Below are 14,058 nucleotides of genomic sequence, written 5' to 3' on the forward strand. Positions count from 1 at the left end.
ATACATATCGGATCTTATCTCAGGCCAGTCTAGCTGCCATTACGACCCAGAGCTGCCTGGTGTCCAGTAAGTAGCACGTCTGTACCCAGATGGTAGTCTGCCCGGATCTGCTTTGTCTCAGCTTCGTGAAGCAGCGGGAAGTGGAAAGAGCTTTAGGCAAGGGCTTTGTTCCACTTGGCTCTCAGTCCCTCCAGGAAGGGGAATAGGAATTGTATTCTGAATGATGAGAACTTAGCTCCTGACCACCGTGGGAGCATAGGAGGTACCTCGGTGTCTCCACCTTTTAATAATTCAGCAAATCTGGTGTCTACTCAGCAGCTGGCGCTTCTCAGCCAAACTAGATTTTTCTACTCCACCAAGATATATGTGTAAAACAGGAGACTTCAAATTTTCCAGCACATAGGGGTGGGGTGACTATGACACTCCTAAAATGAACTGGGGCAGATGACGTGGTCCTCGGAGAGCAGAGGGACAATGCAGGTGTTCCCCCAGGCATCCATCTTCAGTTCCTGACTCCCCTTACGTTAACTACCGACTCATATGACAATGACAACCGAATCTTCAGGCCGTCTAGCAATACCACACTTTTACGTCCCACTGTCTCCTCAATATCCCATGGGCAATTCAGACTCATCATTCCTTTTAAACCAAAACAGCTTTTTTTCTCTCTGTGTCTTTTTCTCTCTTCCGTTACCATGAATATTGTCCTCTGGACTGGGGCCAAATGGCCTCTTCATTGATTTCCCTGTGTTCGGAATTGACCCCTTCAATTTACCTTTCACACAGGTGCCATTAACTATAGGAGTGTTTTTCCAGGCATGGCCCGGGGAGCACGAGTATCACAACGCCAGAGATACTTGTCAAAAATTCAGAGGAATGGGTGCTATGTGGAGGGCTTAGTCTCCGAGGGTGGGTCCCAGGGAATGCACTTGTATCAGGACACCCAGATGTATCTTTTGCACATGAAAGTTTGAGAGCTTCTGACTGAAGAACCAAGTTCAAGTTTCTTACCACCTAAACAGAGGGTTTGTGTTAACTGCAAAACACATTAAGCTGGAAGTAACTTTGACAATTTATTCCATCATGCCCTCATTACTTCAAGTGTTTCTCCAGTACTGGTGAGAAGGTGACTAGATGTGACTGTCATTCACCCTATAATTATTACCTGTGGTGCGTCCTGAAACTCTAAGTAATTCTGGTGGCAATCTTGCGGGGGCAGCTGTAGTTTCCACACAGTTATCTCAACCTGCTGATGTGGGGGAGCTTCAAAGATCCAAGTACAGGTGGAAAACGGGACATCTGGATTTGATGAATTGGGTGATGACATATTTTGTGGGGTCCGAGTTGCATTATATGTTCCACCACAAGTCACTAAGATGGGAAAAAAGAACAACTTTCAGGACAATTTTTATTCAAGTCTCATCTCACTCACGTCTCATCTCACACAATATTTAAAATTCTGCTTTCCCTGCCCATCCAGCCCAAAGGAGCTATACTTACATTGTTCTGTGAAGGATTTAGGGTATATATTCTTGACTAAGAATTGTACTAGATTTGGATTAGTCATGGATTAAACACAGGGTAATTAGCATGGTGTTTAGTAATTGACACTGAGCTTAGATGATAATTAACATTGAGTTGATTAATTAACATGAGTTTATATATAAGCATGGCATTATATTCAGTGCATAAAAACATGTGTTTCGTAATATATAAAAATATCTCAATTTACTCACTGTTGATGATGGTATATGTAGCGTTAAATCCTTCCCTTTCTAAAGTTATGTCACTGACAAATTGAACTGTCAGGAAGTTACTAGAAGAGATAAAGGGAGCAGGTACAGTGGAACCACAAAACGTTCCAGCCAAGTTGGCGTTTTCACTATCCCCATCAAACAACTGAAAAGAAAAACAGTTCATTAGTTCTCCACTATTCACAGGGAAGTTGCATATGTTACACTAAAATAGACGTGAAGTCACAACAGTTCATGATTAAGAATCTTCCATTGATGTTTTTAGAGCTAGTTTTCATTTAGGAACAGAATTGCTATTGAATTGATTATATTATAATGATTTACAGTAAAAACCTGGTATGATGCCCACATTTTTTTCTCATTGTTAAAGTAATATATGATTTTAAAAATAATGTGTCATGACCGTTAGCAAACCCATCGCCATCCTCACTTCCACTCTCACTAACTACCACACTGGTCCACGCCACTGTCACCTCCTGGGTTCTCACTGCTGCCTCCCCGATTTCATTTTTGTCCCTCTCTAGCTTGTTCTCAACATGCCAGCCAGGGGCTTCAGTTAAGATGTAAGTGAGCCAGGTCACTACTGGGCTGAGAACTCTTGTAACTGCTTCCCACCCCTGAGTATAAAAGCCAAGCCATTACAATGACCTCCAAGGCCTGGTAGAATCTGCCCTCCCTGACCTTTCCCATCTGATATCTCACTGTCCCCACCTAATTCAGTTTTCTCTGCTCCTTGAGCAAACCAGGCTCACTCCTGTTTCACAGCCCTGCATTCCTGGTTTCCTTTGCCTGGAACATGCTTGGCCTATAAGCCCATATGGCTTGTCTCCCTTCATCTCTCCAGGTGTTTACTCAAATATCACCGACTTGGTGAGGCCTTCCCTGACCACCTTACTTAAAATCTAAATGCTCCCTTCATTCCCTTTCTCCTTCCTTGCTCTATATTTTCTTTAGCGCGTGCATTGCCTCTACACACTGTGCATATTACTGATGTTCTTGTCTCCCATTCTGAAGGGAATTCAAGTTCTGTGAAAGCAGATTACTGTCTGTTCTGTTTCCTGCTATGTCCCATGTTTAGAAGAGTCTCTGGCACATAAGAGGCACTCAGTGAATATCTAACAGATGAGTAAGCACTGTGATTCCTCTCTACTAGTACCCACCCTTCCCAACCCTGTTCTTCCCAAGTATTTGTTATATCAATTAACGGTTCCGGCCTAAAACTTCAGTCATGCTTGATTCCTCTTTCTTTCCACCCCTGCCCCCCGCCACCCTACACTACTCTACTCTGCCTTCAAAATCTGTCCCACAGGGCCCCACCTCCTTACGACCACCATCATCCTTCACCAATATTCCTGTAACATCTTCCTGATAGATGTTTCTTAACCACCAAGCTGCCTGAGTGTTCACAAACTTCAATCGGATTACGCTCCTGCTCAGCCTAAAATGCTCCAGCAGATCTCATTACACCCAAGGTAAAACCCAAACTCTTTGTGGTGGTCTGGCCTGGACCTGCGCTCAGCCCGCGCTCACTCCCCTGCTTCCCGTGAGCCCTCCATCCCAGGCCTCCTGCTCACTGCTCTTCCTGCAGGGAGCACCCTCTCCTCAGCTCTGAGATGGACCATTCCTCCCGCCACAGGCTCTCAGCTCAAATGCCACCTCCTCAGAGAGCCCGCCCAACCTAATGTGGCCTGCCCCCAACATCCTCCTCTTCTATTTTCTTATCAGAATGAAAACTAATCTTATTTGTTGCTTATTGACTTTTCCTGGTCTCTCCCAACAAGATCTTAAAAGCCATGGGCTATTCACTGTGGGGTTGCCAGCGCCCACAACAAGTCCCAGCCACAGGAGCCTTCAACAAATGCCTATTGAAATCGTGGATGCCTGGATCGATCTCTCTCAAATACATTACTAGAATACAAAGGTTTCTCCGGTTGAGTAATCTTCATGGTATTTCTAAAACAAGCAGGTGTGTAGACCCAAATGTTGAATTTATAACAGAACCATGGTATGTATAAACCTCAGACTACCCATGACCACTGACATTATTTTAAAATGCCAGGTAAATATAAAATAGAAATGGTTAAAGAGTAATTTCATAATGAACAGAAAGAATAAATTTACCACTAGATGGCACTGTCTCTCCCGCTTAAATGTGATTTTAGAACATTTGGAGCCAGAAGAGACTGAAGAATTGGATAACCTAGTCCCTCATTTTATAAAAGGGTAGATTGGCCAAGTTTTAGGTAACATAGTTTTTTTCTGGTAAGCAAGTTAAAATTGTATTATAATCATTGCTGCCTTTATCAACATATTCATATTACAGTGTTATTCCAGGTACGGCTTGCCAGGGCCCTGTGCTAGGTCCTATGCATACAAGGATGTATAAGGCACTTTCCATGCATTCAAGACACTCACTGACACTCACAAATTAGTGAGAGAATGAGATCCATAAACTAAATATACATACATATGTGTGTGTGAATTATATATAGGATAAAGAAAAATAAGTGCTACAATAAAAGAATCAAATGTGATAGCGGAACCGAGAAGACGGAGTCAGGGAAGAGCTCACACAGACATTTAAAAGGAAGTAGAGACCTTGCAGCCCTGCAGAAGAGGAAGGGCAGCCCAAGCAGAGGACCATGGTGCGGAAGGAAGGCCGCAGGAGAATAAATGGCATGGCGTGTCTCAGCACCTCCCCACCCTTCCATGTTTCTGGAGGTGAGGGTGAGAGAACAGAAGTGGCATTGGGAAAGCACATTGGGGCAAGACTGTGACGTTCCATACATTTCATGCAAAGGAGTCTGCATCTTCTGCCGTAGGAGTCACCAGATCTGGTTTGGGTTTTGAATAGATAACTGATGAATGTGATGGAAGGGAGTTACATAATGCCCAGCCTCCAGCTGATGTCTGCAGCAGTTCATTCATGGCCACAATGAGATTTCTCTTCATTGAGTTGCATTAGGCAGGCTGTGGCCTCTGCACAACTGGCATGGGCTCCTGGACTCCAGTGCAGCTGATGCCAAGACTGTCTCTGTGTGCTCTCCCATTCCCTGCTCACCCTAAATCTCCAGTCCGGACTTCCACAGGGCAGCTCCAGGGAGTGTGGCAGGAGGGGCGCTGCGCAACACTGGAGGTGGGAACCATATGGGCTCAGATATAAACGTTGCCCCTAGGACCGTGCCCTGAGGATGCACACAGCCGCTTGCTGCCACATACTGCATTCGGTGGCCAGATGTTGTCTGGTAAAACTGCTGTAGACCTGGAGCTTGAAATATATTCTAAGTCTCCTGGACATAGAGAAATGATGACAAGAATTTCGTGTTTTCTCAGCTTTTACAATTCTTTGAGAGTGGAGCATATTAGAATCTACTTCAGATCCTGAAGAGGTTGCACAAGTAAGTTAGGGGAAGACAGCCTCTGATGACAAGTACCAGTGCAGGACCCTGCATTTTATCCAACCAGGAATTTGAGCAGTAGAAGAAAGTGGGGAAGGATGTGTTTGGATTTTAATGTCTACGAACTTTCAGTGCAAAAGGGCAATATACTTTGATATTGGACTTTAATTCTTGTCAAATTTAACTTAATAATTTTAGACATTAACTTTCGTAGGATTTTATCGTTTAATATTTCCCTGGGAATTTGATAACAGGAGGCTTTTTACATTCTTATTTGGAGCATCTCTGCATTGCGTCTCAGAGTATTTTCATGGATTCTTTGATTTTATCGAGGAGCCTCTGTTAGAGTCTGTTGGACAACATGTCTGGACATAATTTGGGATGGAAAAGAGAATAGAGTAGTTTTTCAGGTTTGGGGTTGAACTCTGATCCATTCCGGAATCTTTTAGAAAAAATGTTATACTGGTGCCAGTGGTCTTGGGAAGAGCCACAAGTAGCAAAGATTAGAATTAGCTCCATCAATGCAGGAATTTTTATGCCATTATTATTATTATTATTATTATTATCTTATCTCAGTGTTCTTTTCCAGTGTTTGGAGCAGTGACTGAAAGGTAGTGGGTGCTCATATGAACATTTATTGAATGAATGAATGAATGAATGAATGAATAGGTACTGCCTCATAAGGCTAGGAACCCAATGTCTTGATAGATGGTTGGTCTCCCCAGAGTTGGACAGCCCCTCCTCTCCGAGGCTGACCACAGACTGAATGGTTAAGCCCAGTGGGTTAAGACAGATGTTTTCAGTGGGAAGAGTACTACCCTCTAGAGAGTGTTTTGCAGAAGTGTGGTGTTTTTGGGGTTATCACAATAATTTGGGGCTATAACTGGCATTTAGCGTTTAAAAGCCACATGGCAGAATTCCATCCTACAATTCACAGGACAATTCTGCAAAGCGGCGATTTATTCTATGCCCTACATCACTTGTGAATGTCCTGCCAGATATTTGTGTAAAAACACTGTTTATAATTATTTGATCCCAGAACGTGCATCCGCTCTGTATATACATACAAAATATTTTTGCACAGCTTTAATAGGCCCCAATTTTTCCAAGAATTCAATTACTGTGTAAGTCGAGGGAAGAGTTTTTCTTTAGAACTTTTTATTTTAGTTTTTCCCCCATTTTAGAAATTCTAATTGCAGATGGTGATACTGCCATTGACATTGAAGTTGCAAATAAAGCCCTCCCATATTAAATTTACACTTTCCCCAAATAAGAAGAATCTAACTACTTTATCATGTGACTTAGCATAGTTGGGTCAGGGCATTTACATGTTGAAATCTGCACTATTTTATATACTTTTAACTCTCCTTTTAATTGCAGTTAGTATGTTATATTGATATCTTTGAAATCTGCATATAAGCAGGCTGTAGCATAGATGACTGTCCCTTCAGATGGCCAAGGAAGCATTACAAAATAGTGGCTGTTAAAACAGGCACTGACTGGGCTGAGAAGGAGTTGGGTAACATTAGGAAGGAGCCATCTCCTTTCTGCTTCTTCCATGTTGCCTAGCAGAGAACCGTCAGTTTGGGTGCCAGGTCTGAGCCCTCTCTGCCACTTCACTCACTGCTCACCACAGAGGAGCAACCTAAGTCCTCTTAAGTGTTGAGGAGCTGGGCACGCTCTACATAACTTGCAGCCCCTCTGTGCGCCCCTCTCTTTGGTAGCCGGACTCCCACAGGAAGCACGCCTTTGTGATGTCCCCCCCAAAGCCTGGCTCAGCTGTCCCATCTAGGAAGTCCTTCCTGACCCCAAATGACACCAGTCGTTCTCTCTTCTGTTCTCCTTTTCTACATTGTTCATATTTATCATTTTTGTCATGTTGTGGAGTCATTTATATGCTCACATGTTGGTCTCCCCACCCTATAGCTCCTTGACGGACTGTATTTTTAACTCTCCCCATGGAGTACGATGCTGAGCATGAAATCATGCCACGTGACTCCTTATGGAATGGATATGATGTTAATTTCAACAGCAACCACTCAGTGAAATACACTATTCACTATGTGTCTTAACAACTTTTGAAGTCAACCCTTTCAAAAACAGCAATGATATGATTACAAATGAAAAAAATGGAATTGGCGAGTTTTCACTTGTATGTCTACCTACAGAATTGAATTAAATTAGCTTTTCTAAAAAGTGAGTTGATTATAATATCTAAGAAACAATCTAAAAGGAATCAAATGTCCCATTTATCACAGAGAATCTCTTTCATAAAAATACCTGCAGGCTTCCCATTACAAGGAGGCCTGTTCTTTGATCTGCCAATTTAGTAGAAGCTGAAAAAGTTGCCAGGTGAGGGAAATTGCTTTCCCGAGAAGGCAAATAAGAGTACATCTGAACAGAATTTCTCCTTTTAAAACAAGGACGTTTTATTTTGAAGCTGGAAAATAACTGCTTGTCTTCAGTATTGGTATTTCTATCCTAGGTAACTTGAGGAAATTCAGAAAATTACCAGTTGTTTTAATGACATTATCAAGTCACACTTGCAGAAATGGATCTTGAGAATAAATCCTATCAACCCTCCTAGCAGGGCCACACCCAAAGCACCCCACATGAATTTATATTTATAATAATGTACCTGTAAATCAATTATTTTTAATATTTTAAGAAAAGCCAATTGCACAGCCTTCACGCCCATCTGGGATTACACAGGGGGGAAAAAGAAAGAAAAAAATTTGTTTACAAATTATACGTCAGGCACAGTGCTGAGCACGAGCAGGCGTTATCTTCATCCTGAAAACAGCCCTGCAAGGTAAGTATGATTATGTGATGTGTTTGTTTGCTTTTTAATACTAGACGCTGTGGTGAGGAATCAGAAGGATGCTGAAATTTGTCAGGTGGCAAAACTGGGTTTGAATCCATGTTATCTGTCTCCAAAGCTTATTGCCTGTCTGTAACATCAGAGTATCTCCAACGGTCTTAAACACCAGCTTCACGGCTGCTCTGGCCACATTGGTCTCATTTCAGAAAAGAAGAATTCAACCTGAACTGGCATTTCTTGTTATCTCTAGTTTTTCATGAACTCCCTCGGATCCAGCTTCTGGGCCAATACTTTATTTAAATGGTTGTCATCCAATCTAGTGGGTTTTTTTCTTCACCTTAACCTTTCCTGGCCTCTAATTTACAATTTAATAGTATTGACCACCCACACTCTGTAAAAGACTCTCCCTTGATTTCAGTGACACTACGCTCACTATTCCTGTGTTTTGTTTGTTTTGTTTTTCATGAATCGTGTTTCTTGTCGTTTGTTCTTCAGCTCTCACTGTGAACCTTTCCTGGAGTTGAGTGGGACCCTGGCTTGCTAGCTCCCCCTCAAAGAAAGCACCTTTTCTTCTGATTTCAGACATGCTCTTTTGCTGTCTCCTTTCTCTCCGTGCCGCTGTCGACTTGCTGGAGCTCCCTTTCATCCTCTGCCCATGGGCAATGCCACTTGTCTGCACTGTATCACCCAACCTGGACCCATTCTCTTATAAAAGCGTTGTCTCTAATAGCACTGACATTCTTCTGCTCTCCTAGGGTTGGCGCTTATCACAGTGAAAATATAAGACAGCGTATATTATAACTAAGTGCTCGAGTGTGTAGTCCATCTATGACTTTTCCTCTCCTGTTTAAATGAGAAAACAATTTCTTTAAAAGGTAACACGATTTTTGAACTTAGAAGTTTCTCTTGTACCAGGATTGTCATCTCGACCATCTTGGTACCTTCGTTATGTAACGGTGACCTCCTCCTGGGGTCCTAACTCCAGACTCCCCCTGACAATCTACCCTGAGTGCTGATTCCAGATTAGTCTTCTTCCTTCAATTCTGCTCTCAGCATATCACTCATCGGAAATCCTGCAATCACTCCTTCTTTTCAACTGCCTAAAATCGAAATTCATTACTTTGAGTTTTAAGACCCATTGTAATCTGGGCATTGTTCCATGTAGACAATCTTATTTCTTGCTACTCTTTAGTAGTGTTCTGCTCTAATAAAGCCAGCCCCTTTAGTCTTTCAAGAGACTTGTATACACATTCCAACTTGTATGCCTTTTTTTATGTTCACTTTGACTACACTGTCTTCTCTCCTGACTTGAATAAGCTTTTCCTCACTCTATGAAGTCTTTCCTGTTCACACCAGACTATTACAAAATGTCCTCCTTTTCAAGTTTAACTTTGCTTCAAGCCCGTATCCAGTGCATTACATGGCACTTAAATATTGGCTGTCCTGAATTGCTTATTGTTGATTTGCATGTGCCATCCCATAATTTTGCAATCAGAGTTAACCTTCTTATGGTCAGAAATCTTGCCATACTCATTGTCCCCTCCCCCCAAGAACGTACTAGTGTATAGTGCTTCATACTACTTAGAATTTTTAATCTAAATTCATAGAGCCACCAACAAGAAAAACCAAAAAGAAAAAAAGAGAAAGAAAAAAAAAAGAAAGAAATTCATATAGCCTGATAGATAGAATAATTTACTATTAAAGAGTCATTAAAAATTGAGCAGAAAAGTCTCTTGATTTATTTTTATGAGCTTTTAGAACTAAGATATTTTCCACATGTAAAAACATGGAAAGTAAATATATAAACTCTAAAAGTAGAAAAATGAAGGGGTGATTATCTACCTACAGGATTTGTATATAAATCCTGTATGTACTCAAAGGTCCTTTGAGTATCTCTTTCCACACAACCTGTCTCCCCACAAATGATCCCATGACAAGACATGGATGAGCAGTGAAGCTTAAAACTAATGTTAGAAGCCACACAAAGGTTTTTGAGTCATCCGCAGTAAAGATTAATTTGATAATGAAGATAGAGTGTCTGTAATATTACGCGTTACGTCTTTGAAGAATAGGTCATGTTAAATATAAGTAATACAATTTTCAGGACTTCCTGTATGGTGTAAAGTGGAGTACACCATATAAAAGTCTGGATTAGAAGACTTGGTTAAGAAACAAAATAGCCTTACCTTCACATAATCATAGATGCATCTTCCCAAAACAGATGCTGACTCTAGAGCAAATGTATTGAAGGTGAGTTTGATTAGTTTGTTTATAGGGGCAACTATGAACCACACGCAGTTTAAATTCTTGTCATATCTGCCATTTGAATCAGCGTCAGGAGAGGCAAAGGTATCACTTGAACCGGTCAGAGAACCGCCACATCCTTGCTGAGGGCCTGTGTTAAAACAGAGACACATCGTTATGCCGACCGAAGAGAACAGGTCTTAATTAAGTTGTACATGGAGGCTTTTAAAAATCATATTGTTCCTACTGTCTCTCACAGTTTTAGAAACAGTATCAGATTGTTCACTGAGCTCCAGTGCGCGCCTGCAGCTGTGGTTGCTGCTTCTCTTAGCGTCTTCATTACAGATTTCCTCTCCACTTCTCTCACGACACCCTCAGCCCCCTTCTCACTGACACAGAGCTGCCTAGAAAAATGAGTAACCAGATTTGTTCTATGTGCATTTTAAGAACTGCCGGTGTGATTTATTGAAGCTTTTTCTATCCTTGAGAAATCCAATTTTAGAGAAAAATAAAGTAGTTTGCATAATAAAACTGGTGGGAACTGTGAGCATGTTTTACTTTTATGTTCTGCTTTTATGAACACTATCCCACTGAAAATTAAATTTATGAGGAATGTATCCAACAGTCCAAGAAAATTGGCTCCCAACAAACCTTTTATTTAAATCATCTATTAGAATGATGGTGAGAGTTTTTTAACACTACAGGCCAGTTTATATTAAACCACTCCATATTTGATTTTTTTCCCTTTCTCAAGAAGAATGGAAAACTAAAGAAGACCTTATTAAAGAAAAAAGTCTACTCTGCAATAAAAACTTTGAAATTCAGCGTAAAATGAGAGAAATAAAAAGATTAAAAATACTCTCAAGATGACAAAATGGTTTACTATGAAAAAAAATACGAAAAATCCTCAGAACATTGGACTCTACAGCCTAACTCAATGCCTCAGAAATGATGTAAGAACATCAAAGGAAGAAAAATTATTGACAATTTCCAAAGAAACAATGAGGATGAATTCAGCTCAAAATAGCCCTACGGGACTAGGGATTAAATAGGTGCCCAAAGTAATGTTCATAAAACTTGTGTTCTACACAAATAGAGATCATTACTAGTTCCGGAGTTAAATTTCACTGTCAGCCTTCACCTATTTTTCTCATTTATTTAGCTGTTAACAGTGAGAGGGCTGCTTTCAACATTAGGGGGCGCTAAGACTTTGGACTTGGAGCTTGCAGGAAATGTGAACCATGGTAACCCTCCTTGGATGCAAGGGTGTCAACTGTGCAGAGCATTTTTCAGGATAGATGCATTATTTAGTAAGTCAGACTGCCATAGACATAGCTTCTAAGTCAGGTCAAACTACATTATTTGCACAGTCAGACCTGGAGCTGAAATGCTTCCAAAGGCCCAGTCCCTGATATATCCATGGATGGTATCTAGGACCAAATTATCCTGAAACCAAAGCAATGCACAGAACTGAACTACCTATCACTAATACTTCTTTTCCTGTTTAACAGGCCTGTAAACTAAAAAAGGATTGGCGTTTGCACAGCTTGTATTTCAGTGTCGACTGCCTGTTACCTAAGGAAACCACTTCAACTTGTTGACATGCATAACAAAGAAGAGCAATTACAGTATTAATGAGCTAAATTGATTTATTTAATAATGTTTTAATATTCAAGGACACATATTTAGTATTGAGGTGGGAAAAGATGAATGGTAGTCCGATAGCAGCGATAGGCTCTAGATAAATAATGATGGCACAATTTAGAACTGATAGGTGCCATAAAAGGGGCAGGAAAGTCTTGTGAGTTTTGCAAGAAGGGGAGATTACTTTGAGCTATGACAGAATGTTCAAGGAGGAGGTGACATTTGATATGAGTCTTAAAGGATAAATAGGATGAGACCATGTAGACATAGGGCTGGTAATTGCAATTCTAGGCTGAAAGAACCTCATAACCAAAGGTGAAGTGGACAAGAATTTACATTATATGCACAGGAAAGCATAATTCTGTTGGTGAAAACGATAGAGTACATGAAGAAGAAGAATGAGAAGTAACACTGGGAAACAGGGCAGGCTATTTTATGGAGGGCCTGAAATGCCAAGTTATCGAATTGGACCTTTAGACTTTATTCTGTGGATAATGGAGAACCACATGACAGGTTTTAGATCAGAGGAGTGGTAGGGTCAGAACACGCTTTCTAGTCAAGTCTGATCTAAAAATGTATCTTTTACATGTAGAAGCGTTTACAGGTAAGGGAATGGGACTGGAAGAGATGAAGCCAGGTAAGGGGACACTGCCATGGTCTGGGCTGGAGGTAGCAACGGGCAACAAAGTGTTGGAGGTTTGTACACAGGAAAACGGTGTTGCTGAGCTTTAGTCTATCAATACATTAGCTCCAAAACTAAATGCAATTTTTAGAAATTCTAGCTATATATTTTGTCAGTACTTGTTTATTAATTGTTACTAAGAAGTTAATAGGAGCAGAATGATAACTACTTGGACATAGTAAATGTCATTATATACATTTTTTATACAATACTATTACTACTGCTACTACTGTTACCACTACTACTGTTACTACTGCTGCTGCTGCTACTGTTACTACTGCTGTTACTACTACTACTACTACTACGGTTACTACTACTGTTACTACTGCTGTTACTACTGCTACTGTTACTACTGCTGTTACTACTACTACTATTACTACTGATGATGATGTTATAAGACAGAGCCACCCTCCCTCCAGAGAATCCCAGATAAGAATCCATGTGTCGTTGGCATGCATGGCATAGACTGAGTGGTAGATTGAATGATGCTTAATGCTTCAGTCCCTCTGTCTTCACTTCCTCTCTCCGCTCTGCCCTAGAATGGACAGAGGATATTTTTCTGTCCACTTGATGTTAGGCTTGGCCATATGACTTGTTTTAGACATTGAGTGCTAGTGGTCATGAAGTGGAAAGAGGCCTTCAGTGGCTTATGTTTTTTTCCTGGGCCTTTTGTCCTCTTGTGACACCCCCCCAAGAGTTTGTGCCCCGGGTAACTGCTGGAGAGAGAGAAAGTGGATCCAGGCACAGAAGACCTGAACCCAACCTGAACTCTAGAGCCAAGCACAGTGAACCTGCAGCCTGCAACACGGGCAGGCAACCCAGTCTGCAGACACGTAAGTGGTAGAGAAATGCTCTAGGTACAGCCACTGAATTTTGGATGGTTTGTTATGTAGCATTATTGTGGCCATCGCTGACAAACAGCTTGTTTGAGTTATCAAACTACAATAGAGCGCATGGCTTAATTCTTAAAATATATACACGGAATAAAGAAAATGAGGAATTAACATTATCATCAGATAATCTTGGCCAGAATCGTCAAATAATTGAAGTAAATATAACATTATATGAGTAAATTATTTAATTCATATTATATATAAATGTAAATAATATGTGTAAACATCGTATTACATGAGTGAGCAGTCCAATGATTGAAGTAAATGCAATATTTATGAGCAAACACCTTTTGGTGTTTGTATGGTACAGGAAATGGTTATAACACCTCTGATTCCCCCACTTTTATATTTAAACATAGTACAACTGCTCTGTGCTTCTGCTACTCCTATGGAAAAATGGAAACATCAACATATGCATCTGGGGAAATATAAAGATGAATATTAACAAAAGAAGCATTCTTTACCAAAAAGTACTATTGCCATGTTACCAATTCTATATTCCAATAACAGCGGAGGAAATGGGAAGAACAAGGGAGAACTCGGTGATTATGAAAGTTTCATACATAAGAAAATAATATTTATTTACTATATTGATATTTTAAAATTCCTTTTTTTAAAAAAC

At 40.7% G+C, this 14,058-nt stretch overlaps 1 protein-coding gene across 1 annotated transcript in view; it reads right to left on the minus strand.

Annotated features, from left to right (window-relative positions):
• The window catches only part of CUBN (cubilin), a 238,602-nt gene that overhangs the window by 9,146 nt on the left and 215,398 nt on the right, over positions 1 to 14,058 (minus strand). Inside the window, exons 60-62 of the mRNA XM_074324816.1 lie at positions 10,160 to 10,368; positions 1,737 to 1,899; positions 1,166 to 1,371 (exon numbers count right to left, since the gene is read on the minus strand). Of these exons, the coding sequence (XP_074180917.1) occupies positions 1,166 to 1,371; positions 1,737 to 1,899; positions 10,160 to 10,368 (578 nt within the window). The remainder of the gene's footprint in view (positions 1 to 1,165; positions 1,372 to 1,736; positions 1,900 to 10,159; positions 10,369 to 14,058) is intronic.

The sequence above is a fragment of the Rhinolophus sinicus genome, linkage group LG02 (genome assembly GCF_036562045.2).
Source record: "Rhinolophus sinicus isolate RSC01 linkage group LG02, ASM3656204v1, whole genome shotgun sequence".
In the NCBI taxonomy this organism is placed as follows: Eukaryota; Metazoa; Chordata; class Mammalia; order Chiroptera; family Rhinolophidae; genus Rhinolophus; species Rhinolophus sinicus.